The sequence below is a fragment of the Salvelinus fontinalis genome, chromosome 15, assembly GCF_029448725.1.
Source record: "Salvelinus fontinalis isolate EN_2023a chromosome 15, ASM2944872v1, whole genome shotgun sequence".
NCBI classification, from domain to species: Eukaryota; Metazoa; Chordata; class Actinopteri; order Salmoniformes; family Salmonidae; genus Salvelinus; species Salvelinus fontinalis.
Genome location: NC_074679.1, coordinates 18,453,930 through 18,469,855, shown reverse-complemented (window position 1 = coordinate 18,469,855; position 15,926 = coordinate 18,453,930). Strand labels below are relative to the sequence as shown.

At 46.5% G+C, this 15,926-nt stretch overlaps 1 protein-coding gene across 1 annotated transcript in view; it reads left to right on the top strand.

Annotated features, from left to right (window-relative positions):
- ush2a (Usher syndrome 2A (autosomal recessive, mild)) overlaps positions 1-15,926 on the top strand; it is a 504,211-nt gene that overhangs the window by 175,176 nt on the left and 313,109 nt on the right. The window contains exons 26-32 of the mRNA XM_055862864.1: positions 4,633-4,763; positions 11,066-11,192; positions 12,086-12,187; positions 12,618-12,806; positions 13,049-13,179; positions 13,285-13,561; positions 13,638-13,874. Coding sequence (XP_055718839.1) covers positions 4,633-4,763; positions 11,066-11,192; positions 12,086-12,187; positions 12,618-12,806; positions 13,049-13,179; positions 13,285-13,561; positions 13,638-13,874 — 1,194 coding nt within the window. The remainder of the gene's footprint in view (positions 1-4,632; positions 4,764-11,065; positions 11,193-12,085; positions 12,188-12,617; positions 12,807-13,048; positions 13,180-13,284; positions 13,562-13,637; positions 13,875-15,926) is intronic.

The window sequence follows — 15,926 nt, the reverse complement described above, 5'->3', positions numbered from 1 at the left end:
CTAGTCTCTATGGTGTCTCCCACGAGGGTCTCCCTTCCCTCTCTGGCTGTCCTGGAGGATGGATGGACTGGGCTGGATGACCAACCGTGTGTTGAACCTGAAGTAGCGAGCTGTCATCAGAAAGAGCTGAGCACAACGGGGAGAGAGTAGAGACTGCAGAGCACAACGGGGAGAGAGTAGAGACTGCTGAGCACAACGGGGAGAGAGTAGAGACTGCAGAGCACAACGGGGAGAGAGTAGAGACTGCAGAGCACAACGGGGAGAGAGTAGAGACTGCTGAGCACAACGGGGAGAGAGTAGAGACAGCTGAGCACAACGGGGAGAGAGTAGAGACTGCTGAGCACAACGGGGAGAGAGTAGAGACTGCTGAGCACAACGGGGAGAGAGTAGAGACTGCTGAGCACAACGGGGAGAGAGTAGAGACTGCAGAGCACAACGGGGAGAGAGTAGAGACTGCAGAGCACAACGGGGAGAGAGTAGAGACTGCAGAGCACACAGAAACATCTATGAACAAACAGGCACGCAAACAGCCAACAGCCAACTTACATAGCTTCTAAAACAAAGCTGTGTCATTATTACTAATATCCATCAATACCTTGAATAAATGCACACACACACACACACACACACACACACACACACACACACACACACACACACACACACACACACACACACACGCATGTACACACAAACAATAGTATCAACAGCCTTACAGTACTCAAAACAACATCCGTACAAGAGTCTACAGCTAAACTGCAGTCACACCAACTCACAGCAAATCAAATCAAATGTTATTTGTCACATACACATGGTTAGCAGATGTTAATGCGAGTGTAGCGAAATGCTTGTGCTTCTAGTTCCGACAATGCAGTAATAACCAACGAGTAATCTAACCTAACAATTCCACAACTACTACCTTATACACACAAGTGTAAAGGGATATAGAATATGTACATAAAGATATATGAATGAGTGATGGTACAGAATGGCATAGGCAAGATGCAGTAGATGGTATAGAGTACAGTATATACATATGAGATGAGTAATGTAGGGTATGTTAACATAAAAGTGGCATAGTTTAAAGTGGCTAGTGATACATGTATTACATAAAGATGGCAAGATGCAGTAGATGATATAGAGTACAGTATATACATATACATATGAGATGAGTAATGTAGGGTATGTAAACATTATATTAAGTGGCATTGTTTAAAGTGGCTAGTGATACATTTTTACATACATTTTTATCAATTCCCATTATTAAAGTGGCTGGAGTTTGCTTGTTTCAGTAAATGTAATTTCATTGTGTGGGTTGTGACTAACAACTATTTCTGTTGAAGGAGGATTTCCTTCAAGTCAATCACTGTCACAACACTCTAAGGATGTTTGCATGTCTGCTCCAAGGACAGTGAGTCTCCATGAGTCCATATGAGTGTCTGTCTAAGACATGTCTATGTCCCTACTGCCAGTGTCTTCAGGAGTGGTAGAAGGTCTGTTCCCTAGTGGACTGCTCTACCTATATTAGGGTTAACGCAAACTAACGTAGCCCTTTCCTGCAGTCAATGACCAAAAGCGCCATCTTTGGCCTCATGGGTGGAATATTATTAATATTTTTCATAAATAAGAAAAACTAACAACGAAAATCTGACATGGTACATGTGTCTTCTTTTTGTTAAGCCCAAAACCATGTGTGTGAGGTGTATACGTTTGTTTCAAAGTAGATTTCTTTAAGACTACCGAGATTCCCTCTGTGTGACCCTGATTTAAACCAATGCTGTCAAAGATTGTAAAGTCAAAGAGAGATGGAGAGGGGGGGTGAATGGATAGAGAGAGAGAGAGGGTATTCCCAGATTGACTATTCCATCGTCACCAGATTAAAACAGGCTAAATTAGCATCACCTATCTGTCATGTACTGTATCGTCTTCCTCAAGAGGCTCTGATGTGTTCCATCTATCATGACTACAAACACTATCGCTCTGGTGTGATGCTCTTATACTGAGACCTCATCATTTCTGCTCTTAATGTCAGAGAGAGATTGAGAGATGTAGAGGGAGAAAGAGAGATTTTTTAACTACATTTTTGGCCAATTTAAGGCACGAATGCATCCTGTTTTTCCATACTGCAATCTTCGCCTGCACCAACAAGTAATTAGCTAAACATTCCCTCTGCCTGTTCACTACGCTGAACTTAGGCCCTCCAACGTATAGGTCTATAGTCAGCCCCAAGCCTAGCCCTGTACATCACCCACCCAGGACAGAAAACTGCCCTGACAGTCGGGAACAAATACAAAACAAAGGTCCTCGTCCCCACAAAAAAGACACCACCTCCCCACTCGATCTGTAAATAATCCTCCACTGTGAATCAGCAGTACTCTTCTCTATGGAGGTTTATACAGGGAGTGTCAACATCCTCTCTGGGAAGTGAGAGAGAGAGAGATGGGCGGAAGGAGAGAGAGAGATGGGCGGAAGGAGAGAGAGAGAGATGGGCGGAAGGAGAGAGAGAGAGATGGCGGAAGGAGAGAGAGAGAGATGGGCGGAAGGAGAGAGAGAGAGATGGGCGGAAGGAGAGAGAAAGAGATGGGCGGAAGGAGAGAGAGAGAGATGGCGGAAGGAGAGAGAGAGAGATGGGCGGAAGGAGAGAAAGAGAGATGGCGGAAGGAGAGAGAGAGAGAGTGAGAGATGGGTGGAAGGAGAGAGAGAGAGATGGGCGGAAGGAGAGAGAGAGAGAGAATGAGAGATGAATGGAAGGAGAGAGAGAGAGAATAAGAGATGGACAGAAGGAAAGAGAGATGGGCGGAAGGAGAGAGAGAGATGGGCGGAAGGGGAGAGAGATTGGCGGAAGAAGAGAGAGAGAGAGAATGAGAGATGGGTGGAAGGAGAGAGAGAGATGGGCGGAAGGAGAGAGAGAGAAAGAATGAGAGATGGGTGGAAGGAGAGAGAGAGATGGGCGGAAGGAGAGAGAGATGGGCGGAAGCAGAAAGAGATGGGCGGAAGGAGAGAGAGAGAAAGAATGAGAGATGGATGGAAGGAGAGAGAGAGATGGGCGGAATGAGAGAGAGAGATGGGTGGAAGGAGAGAGAGAGGGAGACTTAGAGATGGGTGGAAGGAGAGAGAGAGATGGGCGGAAGGAGAAAGAGAGAGAGAATGAGAGATGGGTGGAAGGAGAGAGAGAGATGGGCAGAAGGAGAAAGAGAGAGAGAATGAGAGATGGGTGGAAGGAGAGAGAGAGAGAGAGAGAGAGAATGAGAGATGGGCAGACGGAGAGAGAGAGATGGGCGGAAGGAGAAAGAGAGAGATAATGAGAGATGGGCAGAAGGAGAGAGAGAGATGGGCAAAAGGAGAGAGAGAGAGAGAGAGAGAGAGAGAGAGAGAGAGAGAGAGAGAGAGAGAGAATGAGAGATGGGCAGAAGGAGAGAGATGGGCAGAAGGAGAGAGAGAGATGGGTGGAAGGAGAGAGAGATGGGCGGAAGGAGAAAGAGAGATGGGCAGAAGGAGAGAGAGAGATGGGCGGAAGCAGAAAGAGAGATGGGAGGAAGGAGATAAAGGGAAATGAAGAGAGAGAGGTTGAAGTGGGCTAACTTTACGTCACATATCTGTCTTGGCCCCTCTCGTGTCACTGATGACAAGATCACAGATGGATGTCACGCGTGTTAACTGGGATGTGAGTTTATATACAGTATTTGTATTTGTTTCAGTTCAGCACTTTATGGTTACTGCATGCTGACCTCTTTTAATATAAGATAAGATAGTACTTTATTCATTGATAGTACTTTATTATTCTGTTAGTCTTTATTCTGTTAGTCAAGGATTTGTTCATTCTTTTTCAGTCGTATTTCTGTTTAGAAGTTTCTGAATCCATCACATTGTGTTTAACGCCACTCGTAATCGGTCTCCAAATTCCTTTGAAATTCCCACACTGACGACTTTCCCAAAGAGGCCGAGCTCAGAATTCCGAGGGTGTTCCCTCGATCCCTCTATCCCTGTGTCTCTCTATCCCTGTATCGGAGTTTGGGATCTCAAGCAGGGATAAAGGGATGGAGACGGAGGGAAGGAGAGCTATAGAGAGAGATAGAGTTGTCTTCCGGGAGTCTCCTGTCAGGTTAGAGGGAGTTAGACGTGCCTTAGAGAGCTCCAGCACTACCTCCCCAGATTAAGTACAGATTATCAGATTAACACACAGAGACCAGTCAGAGATTAGACCAGAGGAGATGTGTTTAGCCTGAGCATCCAGTGCTCCCCTGGAGTCCTAATGGAGACATTGGATTGAAGACACGTGCACACGCACGCACACACACACTCACACACTCAAATGGAGACATGAATACCCATCTGGGGGCTTCAAAGCAGGATGCTTTTTCCTGATTTGAGGCCGTACATGGGGGCTCAGGGGAAGGGGTTTAGGAGACGTACACACACATACATTACACACACACGCACGCACGCACACACACACATAAGTGGATTGTGGCGGGGTGTAGAGAGGAGTGTGTGAGGAGTCCACTGGGACACACGCTAAACCCTTCGACACAGTCACAGATCACCTTTTATCTCTTAATGAAGGATTTCACACGCTCTAATATATACAACTCTTCTCCTCCTCCTTTTTTCCTCTCCTCCCCCCTCCTCCAGGGCTCCGGTTGAGTTTCAGAACGCGAGCATCAGACGGCCTGCTCCTCTGTGCTGTGTCTCCTGGAAACCAAGAGGAGTACCTGGCTCTGCAGATCCGCAATGGACGCCCCTACTTCCTGTTTGACCCACAGGTAAACTACAAACATGCCCGCCCTTCCGGTTCGACCCACAGGTAAACTACAAACATGTCCGTCCTTCCGGTTCGACACACAGGTAAACTACAAACATGTCCGCCCTTCCGGGTTCAACCCACAGGTAAACTACAAACATGTCCGTCCTTCCGGTTCGACCCACAGGTAAACTACAAACATGTCCGTCCTTCCGGTTCGACCCACAGGTAAACTACAAACACGCGCGCCCTTCCGGTTCGACCCACAGGTAAACTACAAACACGTCCGTCCTTCCGGTTCGACCCACAGGTAAACTACAAACATGCCCGTCCTTCCGGTTTGACCCACAGGTAAACTACAAACACGTCCGTCCTTCCGGTTCGACCCACAGGAAAACTAAAAACATGTCCGTCCTTCCGGTTTGACCGACAGGTAAACTACAAACATGTCCGCCCTTCCCGTTCGACCCACAGGTAAACTACAAACATGTCCATCCTTCCGGTTCGACCCACAGGTAAACTACAAACATGCCCGTCCTTCCGGTTCGACCCACAGGTAAACTACAAACATGTCCGTCCTTCCTGTTCGACCCACAGGTAAACTACAAACATGTCCGTCCTTCCGGTTCGACCCACAGGTAAACTACAAACATGTCCGTCCTTCCGGTTCGACCCACAGGTAAACTACAAACATGTCCGTCCTTCCGGTTCGACCCACAGGTAAACTAAAAACATGTCCGTCCTTCCGGTTCGACCCACAGGTAAACTACAAACATGTCCGTCCTTCCGGTTCGACCCACAGGTAAACTAAAAACATGTCCGTCCTTCCGGTTCGACCCACAGGTAAACTACAAACATGTCCGCCCTTTCCGGTTCGACCCACAGGTAAACTACAAACATGTCCGCCCTTCCGGTTCGACCCACAGGTAAACTAAAAACATGTCCGTCCTTCCGGTTCGACCCACAGGTAAACTACAAACATGTCCGTCCTTCCGGTTCGACCCACAGGTAAACTACAAACATGCCCGTCCTTCCGGTTCGACCCACAGGTAAACTACAAACATGTCCGTCCTTCCGGTTCGACCCACAGGTAAACTAAAAACATGTCCTTCCTTCCGGCTCGACCCACAGGTAAACTACAAACATGTCCGTCCTTCCGGTTCGACCCACAGGTAAACTACAAACATGCCCGTCCTTCCGGTTCGACCCACAGGTAAACTACAAACATGTCCGTCCTTCCGGTTCGACCCACAGGTAAACTAAAAACATGTCCTTCCTTCCGGCTCGACCCACAGGTAAACTACAAACATGTCCGTCCTTCCGGTTCGACCCACAGGTAAACTACAAACATGTCCGTCCTTCCGGCTCGACCCACAGGTAAACTACAAACATGTCCGTCCTTCCGGTTCGACCCACAGGTAAACTACAAACATGTCCGCCCTTCCGGTTCGACCCACAGGTAAACTACAAACATGTCCGTCCTTACGGTTCGACCCACAGGTAAACTACAAACACGCCCGCCCGTCCGGTTCGACCCACAGGTAAACTACAAACATGTCCGCCCTTCCGGTTCGACCCACAGGTAAACTACAAACATGTCCGTCCTTCCGGTTCGACCCACAGGTAAACTACAAACATGCCAGATTAAAGTCCCCTCAACCTTCACATTGCAGGTGTTTCTTCTGGGTGTGACACTCTAGAATAGGTAGCCAGTATATTATTTGTGTATAAAAAAACAAGTATATCCCAATAACTGTTGTCTGAAACTAGATGTTTTAGTAAGAGGGAAAAAAACTGATTACTGACAAAAGTAAAAAGAGATTTCCTGTCTGAATTCCAGGTTTCCAGTTGAGTCACTGATGATTTTCATATTTCTGTGGCTTATTAAACCCACATTGTGTTCCGTTGAGGGGAACATTGTGACTTCTTCATCTGATAAATCCTATCGTTGGGGGGAACATTGTGATTTCTTCATCTGACAAATCCTATCGTTGGGGGGAACATTGTGACTTCTTCATCTGATAAATCCTATCGTTGGGGGGAACATTGTGACTTCTTCATCTGATAAATCCTATCGGCAACCTCCCCTTAGTTTCTTCATTCAAGAGAAACTTTCAAAGTGTGTCAGCCTCCAATTAACTCCTTCCCTGCAGTCACGGCACATGCATACCAATCGCTAGCTCATTAGGCTACAGACACACACACACTCGACTCAATTGCTCTTATGATGAAAGTGGGGAGTGCAGATGATTTCACGCGAGTGTCCGTCAGACCACCAACTATCTCTCCTCCACAATAACCACCCTCACACACACACACACACACACACACGCACAAAAATATGCAAGCACGCACACACACACACACGCAATAAGGACCTCTTCCTTCTCCAGCTACGCAGCAGCATTTCCAAACACATTTAGTTAGGCTAGTTCGGTAATTAACACTAGAAGTGGTGTCGCAGTCGATTAATGTCCCCAGATAGCTCCCCCATTAGTTCCCCCATTAGCCAATTCAACAGGCCTAATGGGATTACCACCACGGGGGACCTAATTTGGCGTGACACAGGAAACTGGTATGCTCCCCCCACCACCACCACACACACACACTTTCTAATGATGGAATTAATGAGCATTTTATGAAACATAGTCTCATAGAGGGATGTTTAGCTACTGTAGTGTTAGAGCTATCACTAACCATGCCTCTCCTCTCCTCTCGAGCCACCCTTTGCCTTGATGACACCTTTGCACACTCTTGGCATTCTCTCAACCAGCTTCACCTGGAATGCTTTTCCAACAGTCTTGAAGGAGTTCCCACATATGCTGAGCACTTGTTGGCTGCTTTTCCTTCCCTTTGCAGTCCAACTCGTCCCAAACCATCTAAATTGGGTTGAGGTTGGGTGATTGTGGAGGCCAGGTCATCTGATGCAGCACTCCATCACTCTCCTTCTTGGGCAAATAGCCCTTACACAACCTGGAATTGTGCTGGGTTATTTTCCTTTTGAAAAACAAATGATAGTCACATTAAGTGCAAACCAGATGGGCTGGCATATCGCTGCAGAATGCTAGTGGTAGCCATGCTGGTTAAGTGTGCCTTGAATTCAAAATAAATCACAGACAGTGACACCAGCAAAGCACCCCCACACCATCACACCTCCTCCTCCATGCTTCATGGTGGGAACCACACATGCAGAGATCATCCGTTCACCTACTCTGCGTCTCACAAAGACACGGCAGTTGGAACCAAAAATCTCACATTTGGACTCATCCAAATTGCTCGTGTTTCTTGGCCCAAGCAAGTCTCTTCTTCTTATATGCTGTCCTTTAGTAGTGGTTTCTTTGCAGCACTTCGACCATGAAGGCCTGATTCACACAGTCTCCTCTGAACAGGTGATGTTGAGATGTGTCTGTTACTGCATTTATTTGGGCTGCAATCTGAGGCTGGTAACTCTAATCTAATGAATGTTTCCTCTGCAGTAGAGGTAACTCTGGGTCTACCTTTCCTGTGACGGTCCTCACGAGAGTCAGTTTCATCATAGCGCTTGATGGTCTTTGCGACTGCATTTGAAGAAACTGTGTACGCCATCAGTTAGATACGTTTTATAGGCATTTTTTTCAGGTAGGCATAACGGGAGCTTGTGTTCGCACTCGCGTGTGTAGATGGAGCAGTCGAAACACATTCACATTCCACCAGATAGTTTTACAGTGTGTGTGTGTGTGTGTGTGTGTGTGTGTGTGTGTGTGTGTGTGTGTGTGTGTGTGTGTGTGTGTGTGTGTGTGTGTGTGTGTGTGTGTGTGTGTGTGTGTGTGTGTGTGTGTGTGTGTGTGTGTGTGTTAACCCACCCTAGCTAAGTAAATTCCTCCTGTGTTCTCTATACAGTAAGAGATTGGGTTCAACCTCCCCAAGGTTGCCAGGGCTGACTCCCCTAATGGCAGCCTTCTGTGTGGGGCAGCACTTTGGATAAGTGCTCTTTATCTTGCAACCGGAAGTGGGCATAGCTACCTCCATCAGCTTTCACTCCCAAATACACTTTATTAAAGAGTGAGGGGGCAGTCGGGCTCACACACACACACACACACACACACACACACACACACACACACACACACACACACACACACACACACACACACACACACACACACACACACACACACACACACACACACACACACACACCTGACCCCTTTCTCTATTATTACGGAGAAGGCAGAGGTGGATTCATCGGTTCTAGAAGGAGTGTTTAGTAGTGTTGCACGGTATAACGAAACTACTTCTTCCATACTAGAACATGAAAAACGGTTCAGTACTTGTGTTAAATGTGTCTCACGTCATATACAGATTGAGAGGATCGAGTGTCTAGTAATCTCTCTGAATCGAAGCTAGCCAGGCTACTTGCTTATGGAGCTGACACGGAGCAAACCACTTTTGAGGAGCGAGAGGAGAGAGAAAACTGCAGACAGCATGGCTTCTTCTGTTCTAACTAAAACATCATACCTCAACACACGCAGCTTGTTGATAAAAGCTGTCTGCAGAAGCCAACTGTGGGAACACTTTGATTTCAGAGCAGATGATGAGGACCAGCCCACCAAAACAACTAAGCAAAATGTGTTAAAGCAGTGCAGTGCATGGGAGGTTTAGTTCCAAAATGACATAAAAAACTATTTTACATATGACATTTGCATTGAAACGTTGTCGTTATTCTACTAAATATGAATTGTTTTGGAGTGACAATGACATGAACATATATTCAGCATGACATGCATGTGAATATTATAATATCATTACACAACCCCAAAATAATGTCCAATGCACTCATAACTTGACAGCAATATATTTCAACTACATCCCGTTTGTCTGGGCTTGCTAACAGTAACCACTAGCCAGCCAGCAGTCCTGGGCATAGCAGTTTACCCTGGGAAGTGAAATGCCCTCTGGGAATCATAGTATGCTGTGTAAAATCCATTGTATTTCAATGCCGTGTAGTCTATTTCAATATAGAAGCTTCAGAAATTAGCTTCAAAGTGTTTTTATGACGTTTTGGAACTAAACTATTAATTTAATACATACAATTATACTGAACAAAAATATAAACCCAACATGCAACAATTTCAATGATTTTACTGAGTTCTTGTAAGGAAATCAGTCAGTTGAAATAAATTCATTAGGTCTTAATCTATGGATTTCACATGACTGGGCAGGGGCACAGCATGGGTGGGCCTGGGAGGGCATCACAGGAAAATTGAAGGTGTTCTTCTGTTATTTATTGCAGTGTTTTATTTTTGAAAATCGAATATCATTTTGGTATTGAGTAGTTTTCAAATCAAATCAAATTTGATCACATACACAGGGTTAGCAGATGTTAATGTGAGGGTAGCTAAATGCTTGTGCTTCTAGTTCCGACAGTGCAGTAATATCTAACAAGTAATTGGACAGAGAGACTGAGGAAGCTTTTTGGGAGGATGACAGAATAGTTCCCTCTGATCTCACAGGACCTTAATGAAACCTCCTGAATGTTTTATTTATTTATTTGTATTTTTTATTTAAGCGTTATTTAACTAGGCAAGTCATGAATGGAGGGAAGAAAGGAGGAGGGACAGAATGAAACAGAGTGAAAGGAGGGATGGATAAAGAGAGATATTAGAAAAGACACAGGACAGATTTGGACAGGGTAAAATACCAGCTCCAGTCTTCAACAGATGCATTATCCACATTAGTTGAAGCAGCATACATACAAAACATGAAATCAATCATGTGAATTGAATTGAAAATTGAAAGATAGAGACAGAGAGACAGAGGGAGGAGACGGAGAGTTTGTCCCGTCCTCCCCCTGTCCTGTCCTGTTGTGGTGGGTGTTGTTAAGTAGACATGTCTGCTGTCTGCTGGGTAGTAAAGGTGTCAGGAGGCTGATATACCTTGGCATTTATACATATATTGATTTTATCATTAAATCTTCATCACACAGCAGAGATGCACCGCTTTGTTGTGGGTGTGTATGTGTGTGTGCGTGCACATTTTTGTGTGTGTCACCGCCTCTCTCTCTGCAGAGTGCCCATCTCGCCTGCTAATTGCCGATACTGATGATGTCATGCATACTTCCGAAGAAATCACACACACACACACACACACACACACACACACACACACACACACACACACACACACACACACACACACACACACACACACACACACACACACACACACACACATACAGACACAGACAAACAAACACACACACACACACACATACAGACACAGACAAACAAACACACACACATGGCCAGGTGTAGGTGTGTATGTGACCTCTGTCTCCTCTCCCAGGGCTGGGCGGTGGGAGTGGGAGTGGAGGGTGACGGGGGGAGGAGCTACAATGATGGCCAGTGGCACAGCGTCATGGCAACCAGGAAACAGGCCGTGGGAACGATCATTGTGGATGATCAATACCAAGGTAACACTCACTGTGGTTAGGATAATCATATTCACTGTGTGTGTGTGTGTTAAGCCAAGGCTCTGTGTTCTATTGAGGTATTATCCAGGTTAATCTGAGTCACCGTCTGTGTGATTAGAATCATTCAAATACTCTTGCTCTGCTCTTCCTCTCTTCACCGCTCCTCCTCCTCTTCCTCTCTGCTCCTCCTCTTCCTCTCCGCTCCCCTTCTTCCTCTCCTCTTCCTCTTCGCTCCTCCTCTCTGCTCAACCTCTTCCTCCGCTCCTCCTCCTCTTCCGCTTCTCCTCTTCCTCTCTGCTCCTCCTCCTCTTCCTCTCCGCTCCTCCTTTTCCTCTCCGCTCCTCCTCTTCTGCTCTTCCTCCTCCGCTCCTCCTCCTCCTCTTAGTCTCTGCTTCTCCTCCTCTCCTCTCTTCCTCTTCGCTCCTCCTCTTCCTCTCCGCTCCTCCTCTTCTGCTCCTCTACCTCTCTGCTTCTCCTCCTCTCCGCTCCTCCTCTTCCTCTCCGCTCCTCCTCCTCTCCGCTCCTCCTCCTCTTCCTCTCCACTCCTCCTTTTACTCTCCACTCCTCCTTTTCCTCTCCTCTCCTCTCTGCTCCTCCTCTTCCGCTCCTCCTCTTCCTCTCCGCTCCTCCTCCTCTCCGCTCCTCCTCCTCTCCCTGTCCTCTACTCACCACAGGAACCCAGTAAACTGAGTCTGTGTGTGTTATTCTCTCTTTGTTTGTCTCATTCTCTCTGATTATGTGTTCTACAGTGGAGATAAATTACCATTGTACATAACATGGTTATATAGCCTCATATATCACAAGAGAATATGTATGCAGTTAATGATATGCCTCTGTCCCTACCTCTTCTCTCTCTCTCCTTCCTTCCCTCCCTCCCTCTCTCCCTCCTCTAGGTAATGCATCTGCTTCCAGCGGCAGTAGCATTATTGGGGAAAACACAGGGGTGTTCATCGGGGGGCTACCAGAGGACTTCACTCTACTCAGACACGACTCAGGTAGGTAAACTCACAATCTAACATAGTTGGTTTGTTGCTAGTGAAATATTGTATTAAGGAAACATTGAAGGAATTGTAATGATGTAAAAAGTATCCCTCTTTCTCCCTTTTTCTCTCTCCCTTTGTCTTCTCTTGCTCTCTTTTCTCTTTCTCTCTCTCTCTCTCTCTCTCTCACAATCTATCTCTTCTCTCTCCCCTCTCCCTCACTCTCTTTTTCTCTCTCTCTTTGTCTTCTCTCACTCTCTTTTCTCTTTCTCTCTTCTCTCTCCCCTCTCTCTCACTCTCTTTTTCTCTCTCTCTTTGTCTTCTCTCTCTCTCTCTCTCACACAATCTATCTCTTCTCTCTCCCCTCTCTCTCACTCTCTTTTTCTCTCTCTCTTTTTCTCTCTCTCTTTCTCTTCTCTCTCTCGCTATCTTTCTCTCTCTCTAGGTGATGCTCAGCTGGTACAACAGGGGTTCTCTGGTTGCCTTAGAGACGTGCAGGTGAAGATGATTGACAGCCCCTCTGAGATGTGGCAACCTCTTGATTGGTCCAGAGCCACAGAGAGGGTTGTGGCCTATGAGAGCTGGGAAGGATGCCCCGCTCACACAGAGGAGGGGGCCCACTTCTTGGGACAAGGTAGCAACAAAGATAGTTTAGAACTAAAAGGCCTCACTCTCTAGTGACTTCCTGGTTTGAAGAAGAAAATGAAAATAAAGTCATTTTTGTGAAATCTTGATAACCTCTAATATCCTTGTAACTGGCCAGTGAGGTTTGTTAAAAATACAGTATAACAGTATGAAGACAGTAAGAATCAAGAGACTTGTTACTGTTATGTTGTATTGTGGAATATCATTGAATGTGTGTGTGTCCTGTGTTAGGGTTCCTAGAGCTGAGTCCAGAGGTGTTCCGTGGAGGAGAAGACTTTGACATCACCTTTGAGTTCAGGACGGACCAACTCAACGCTCTGCTGCTGTTTTCCTACAACACACACACCTCCGATTATATACTGGTGAGTACACGCACATGTACACTTTATGTGCGAGAGTCATGTACAGTTTATGTGTGTGTACAGTTCATCATACACACACACACTAACGTTTTTTCTCTGTCCCAGGCTGAGTTGGAAGGAGGAATGCTGTCATTGGTTCTATCCTGGCGTGGTCACATGACCGAGCTGAGCATGTGGGCGGGGCTTAGCTACTGCGACGGTGGCTGGAACCAACTCTCATTGGTCAAACAGGGAGACGTCATCTCAGCCTCCATGAATGATTGGTCAGAACAGCTGAGGGGGGAGGCAGGGGGGGAGTTGGGGGTGGACTCACCCCTCTACCTGGGAGGAGTGCCTCCTCAACTTAACCATGGAGCTCTGGTTAGCCACAGTCACAGACATGGTGAGAACTCACACACACACCTATCTCACATCTACCTCCCTCATCTCACCCCCTCCTTCTCTCCTCTCCTGGGTAGGTCTGGGAGGGTGTGTGAGGGGTGTAACAGTTCGGAGTGGTCCCGTTACCGGTTCCGTTGGTGTACCGGATGTTTCTGCCATTAGTCTGTCTGCCTCCACCCGCCGCTCTGTTAGGATCAATCTGGACGGCTGCCCGGCAACCGACAGCATCTTCTATTGCCGTGGCAACGACTCTGTGTTGGTGTACATGGGCCGAGAGACACAGGCTAGAGACCTGGGAGTACAACCTTTTACAGGTAACACACACTGACACACACACGCCCAGGCACACTAACACACAGACAGATGGACATACACACACTGACACACACACGCCCAGGCACACTAACACACAGACAGATGGACATACACACACTGACACACACACGCCCAGGCACACTAACACACAGACAGATGGACATACACACACTGACACACACACGCCCAGGCACACTAACACACAGACAGATGGACATACACACACTGACACACACACGCCCAGGCACACTAACACACAGACAGATGGACATACACACACTCGCACGCATCTATCTACACCCTCAGAGGATCCTACACATTCACACATAATATGCACATCCATTTATACTGAGTCTATACACATGCACACCCCCTCACATACAAACAGCTGCTACTCTGCATGTTTATCTTATGTCCTGTTGCGTAGTCACCTTAACCCCTATACATATCTACCTCTATCCAGTATCCCTGCACATTGTAAATACGGTACTGGAACTGACCCTGTATTTTCTCTGCTTTCTTACTTACTGATTGTGTTATTCATTCATTTTTTTGAAATATATGGCATTGTTTGGGTTTGAGTTTGCAAGAAGGGCATTTCACTGTAATTGTGCTTGTGACATTACATCTTGGAACACACACACACACACACACACACACACACACACACACACACACACACACACACACACACACACACACAGACACACACACACACACACACACACACACACACACACACACACACACCCCTAACCTGGACAGTCCAGTGACCCCATGGAGACAGAGCAGAGGTCCGAACAGTCATGTCCATACACTATGTTGACAGACTATTACCAATCAGACTTCTGTTGGACCCAGTATCTATTACCAATCAGACCCCTGTTGGACCCAGTATCTATTACCAATCAGACTTCTGTTGGACCCAGTATCTATTACCAATCAGACTTCTGTTGGACCCAGTATCTATTACCAATCAGACCCCTGTTGGACCCAGTATCTATTACCAATCAGACTTCTGTTGGACCCAGTATCTATTACCAATCAGACCCCTGTTGGACCCAGTATCTATTACCAATCAGACCCCTGTTGGACCCAGTATCTATTACCAATCAGACTTCTGTTGGACCCAGTATCTATTACCAATCAGACTTCTGTTGGACCCAGTATCTATTACCAATCAGACTTCTGTTGGACCCAGTATCTATTACCAATCAGACTTCTGTTGGACCCAGTATCTATTACCAATCAGACTTCTGTTGGACCCAGTATCTATTACCAATCAGACCCCTGTTGGACCCAGTATCTATTACCAATCAGACTTCTGTTGGACCCAGTATCTATTACCAATCAGACTTCTGTTGGACCCAGTATCTATTACCAATCAGACCCCTGTTGGACCCAGTATCTATTACCAATCAGACCCCTGTTGGACCCAGTATCTATTACCAATCAGACTTCTGTTGGACCCAGTATCTATTACCAATCAGACCCCTGTTGGACCCAGTATCTATTACCAATCAGACTTCTGTTGGACCCAGTATCTATTACCAATCAGACCCCTGTTGGACCCAGTATCTATTACCAATCAGACTTCTGTTGGACCCAGTATCTATTACCAATCAGACCCCTGTTGGACCCAGTATCTATTACCAATCAGACCCCTGTTGGACCCAGTATCTATTACCAATCAGACCCCTGTTGGACCCAGTATCTATTACCAATCAGACCCCTGTTGGACCCAGTATCTATTACCAATCAGACCCCTGTTGGACCCAGTATCTATTACCAATCAGACTTCTGTTGGACCCAGTATCTATTACCAATCAGACCCCTGTTGGACCCAGTATCTATTACCAATCAGACCCCTGTTGGACCCAGTATCTATTACCAATCAGACTTCTGTTGGACCCAGTATCTATTACCAATCAGACTTCTGTTGGACCCAGTATCTATTACCAATCAGACTTCTGTTGGACCCAGTATCTATTACCAATCAGACTTCTGTTGGACCCAGTATCTATTACCAATCAGACTTCTGTTGGACCCAG